The 3,640-nt window shown below is 35.8% G+C and overlaps 1 protein-coding gene across 1 annotated transcript; it reads left to right on the forward strand.

The window, feature by feature from the left end:
* Positions 1 to 793: 793 nt before the first annotated feature.
* LOC136227570 (dirigent protein 24-like) lies at positions 794 to 2,000 on the forward strand. Its single transcript, XM_066016268.1, has one exon. The coding sequence runs from the start codon at positions 817 to 819 to the stop codon at positions 1,903 to 1,905; it is 1,089 nt and encodes a 362-aa protein (XP_065872340.1). The 5' UTR covers positions 794 to 816; the 3' UTR covers positions 1,906 to 2,000.
* The last annotated feature ends 1,640 nt before the right edge of the window (positions 2,001 to 3,640 follow it).

Consider the following 3,640-nt stretch of genomic DNA (forward strand, 5'->3'; position numbering starts at 1 on the left):
TTCAGTTTTTTTTTCAGTAAAAAAGAACAGAGCCTAAGTGGTTAGAGGTTTGAATCCATGCACAAAAAATGAAATAATTATAACTCAACATACTTTTTTGCCATAATTTTATAGAAGTGATGTATAATTAATGGGATAAAGACCAAATTTGATACTAACGTTTTCGTGAGTGTAGATTTAGTCTTAAAGTATGAAATAATCTAAATTTAACCAATTTTAGCCCTATATACTAAAATTTTGAAAAAAATGGTTTGATTATTCCAAACATCAATTACGTATAAGATATTTAATGTATCACTAACACAATTATAAAAAACTTGTTAAAATACTAACAACTCATATACAAGTTGCTCACAAATTTCTTTACCAACCAAAAATATACGAAACTGTTTTAGTTTATCAACAAACTTGTTTGAAATGTCTGATTTGATAGTTAAATAACAGTCAAACTAGAGTTTTCAAATTTTTGATAACGTATGACTAAAATAAAATTGATATTATTTGGAAACATTAACCTTAAATTTGCACAATTTTATATGTTAAAAATTAAATCTGTATTTTTTTCAAAAAAGATTATGATGAAATTGGATCCTTTCTCCCATATTTAATTAATAAGTTTGAGACTTTTAATTCTGTTCAACTGCACCATAGATTAGAGATGATCATATTTGGTACATTAATTCTGCAACAACTCCATATGATTAATTAGCTACTCCACTTTTTCATTCTTCTCCTACTATATATACCTTCTTACTTCTTCATCAATTTCAACTAATTATTACATCTTCAACACTTCTATTTCTTGTCCGAACCAAAATGTCTAAATCACTCCTTTCTCTCTTCCTACTAGCCATCACTCTTTCCTTTGCCAACTCAGCAAGAATCCTTGATGATGTGGCACCTCAAGATCCTATCTTTCCATACCCACCTGCCACCTCAACTATTCCTAACCCCATTCCTAATCCTTCTACTACTCCCACTTTGCCAAGTGGCCAAATTCCAACTGGCGTTGCCCCGACTCCCTTAGCGGATGATGTCATTGACCCACCACTCCTTGAAGCCGAAGTACCATCGCCCGATGCTGACGTGGAGGAACCGGTAGCTGTATCTGCTCCAGTTCCTCTTCCTGCCACATCAGCAACATCAACAGGACCAACCTCCACCGTTGCTGCAACTGCTACCCCTACGGCAGTTGTAGCTGGTGCTGGTGCTCCTACATTGTCCTTTTTCATGCATGACATCCTCGGCGGAACTCAACCGTCCGTCCGGGTGGTCACCGGAATAATTGCTCGGACCGACATAAATGGCATTCCGTTCTCCGTTCCAAACAACAACTTTTTCCCTATCCAAGGAGGAATCCCTTTGCCCAACGTTAACAACATTAACAACCTCATAAACCCTAACACCGCCCCGCTCATCACCGGCCTAAACCCGGGCCAGGCCAACACTGTGCTACAAAACAGTGGCAACAACAACAATGTTGTCAACGGAAACAATCAACCTTTCGTCACCGCCGGTCAACTTCCACCCGGATCGATCCAAAAAGTCATGTTCGGGTCGATTACGGTCATGGATGACGAGTTAACGGAAGGGCATGAACTCGGTTCCGCGGTTCTAGGAAAGGCACAAGGGTTTTACTTGGCTAGTTCTTTGGATGGAACTAGTCATACTATGGCTTTTACTATGTTATTGCACGGCGGGGATAATCACATTGATGATACTATTAGTTTCTTTGGTGTTCACCGGACTGCGTCGCCGGAATCTCAGATAGCGGTGGTCGGTGGTACCGGGAAATATGAGAATGCTAAAGGGTATGCAACAGTTGAGACTATTCCTCAGGTGGATCAGCACACAACGGATGGAGTTGATACAGTTATGCATTTCACTGTTTATCTATCTGAGTGATTGATTAATGTGTTTATGTTATGTTTATTATTGCCTTCTTAATTTCAATTAAGCTTGGAAAAATTTCAGTGATATTTATGTATCTGCCGAATGAAAATTCAGAAAAAAAAATCTAATGAAAAAACTATGATTTGTGAATTTGTATTCTTTTTTTCCCGTGTTGATGAATCAAAATATGATTAAGTATTGGTTTGTTCAATTTTTTGGAACTGCATTTTGTCGTTAAATACTAATTAAACAAGAGATAAAAAAAAGTGTTTGGTAAAATTCTGAAACAGCTGCTTTTTGTAAAAAAAATAACTAATATCTACTGACTATTAGCAACAGCAACAACAACGATAAACAGCAAACAACAAACAGCTAACCGCAATAGTAAACAGGAACAGATCAAACAAACGGACCCTAAATTAACTGAAACAAACGGGCCATAAGTTAACGATCAAAACCAATGTAACCGTATGGAGTCAATATTCATAAATTGAATTGAACTCTAATAACAAAATTTAATTTATCTTTCATATATGAAATTCATTTATTTTTTCAAAATCACTCGTATTATCATTGAAATAGTCCTGATCAGGGGGGCAAATGCAAGAACTGATATTTGGGGTGTAAATTTGTGGGCGGATGCAAACTTGATGACTAAATTTAATAGGAATTATAACGAAACTTATCGATTTGGTTAAAAAAAATTATAATAAATAAAAGATATTGTAAAATCATTATATATAGCTAGACCTCGGTATGGGCCGGGCCGGGCCTGTCGGGCTTGTGATCAAATCTGATAAGCCTAAGCCCAGCCCAAGCCCACATTAATATAGTCGGGTTCGGGCAGGCTTGGGTCTAAAAAAGGAATCCCAAGCCCGCCCGTCCAAGCCCGTATATATTAAAAAAAATCAATTAAAATCAATTGTAGCTTTGCATCATGAATAATTAAACATTGCTGCTATTACAGCACATAAATAATTGAAGCTATTGCAGTCTCTGCAAAACCCATAATACATTGGTGTGCTATTACAGCGGATAAATAATTAAACATTATTTCACCTTTTACTGATGATCCTTCAACTCTTTTATTTTTCTACACAGCACATTAACATATTTCACAGATGAGAGAGTCGATCTTTTGGTTTTGTGAAGGAGGGAGGCGCTGTTGTAGGGTTTTTAGGGAGGAGACAACTAATTGTAAATTGTAAATACTGATTACTTATTTAATTATCTATAAATTTATATATGTAGGGATTTTATGGACTCATTTAATTTATATAATTAAATTTATAAATACATATATATGTAACAGGTCGGGCCGGGCTCGTCGGGTATTTACATAGCCCAAGCCCGCCCATTTACTAGGCGGGCTTAATCGGGCTTGGGCCGGGCCTAACACTAATTTTATGTGTCCAGGCCCGGCTAAATAGGTCTGGGCTCGGGTCGGACGGACGGGCTCATCGGCCCATGGAAAGGTCTATATATAGCACAATAGATTTATTTTTTAATTTAATTTATACAATATATGATATAATAAATTTATTTTCTAACTTAATTCAATTAATTTATGCATTAGACTATATTTTTATAATATGTGCTAAATTTTAATCTTAACGCATGTGGAAATAATGAATGAAATGTGGACGTACCAGAGAAATTTCTTCTCAAGAATAATGAAGACTTTTTAGCAATTAATGAAATAACCGAAATGAATATGTTGAATGTGTCTAAACTTGAATTTTAAAAA

Source organism: Euphorbia lathyris, chromosome 4 (assembly GCF_963576675.1).
Source record: "Euphorbia lathyris chromosome 4, ddEupLath1.1, whole genome shotgun sequence".
Lineage (NCBI taxonomy): Eukaryota > Viridiplantae > Streptophyta > Magnoliopsida > Malpighiales > Euphorbiaceae > Euphorbia > Euphorbia lathyris.

What these genes read in the sequence shown, in the direction of transcription:
- LOC136227570 (XM_066016268.1), top strand. Translation starts at nt 817, where the DNA reads ATGTCTAAATCACTCCTTTCTCTCTTCCTACTAGCCATCACTCTTTCC.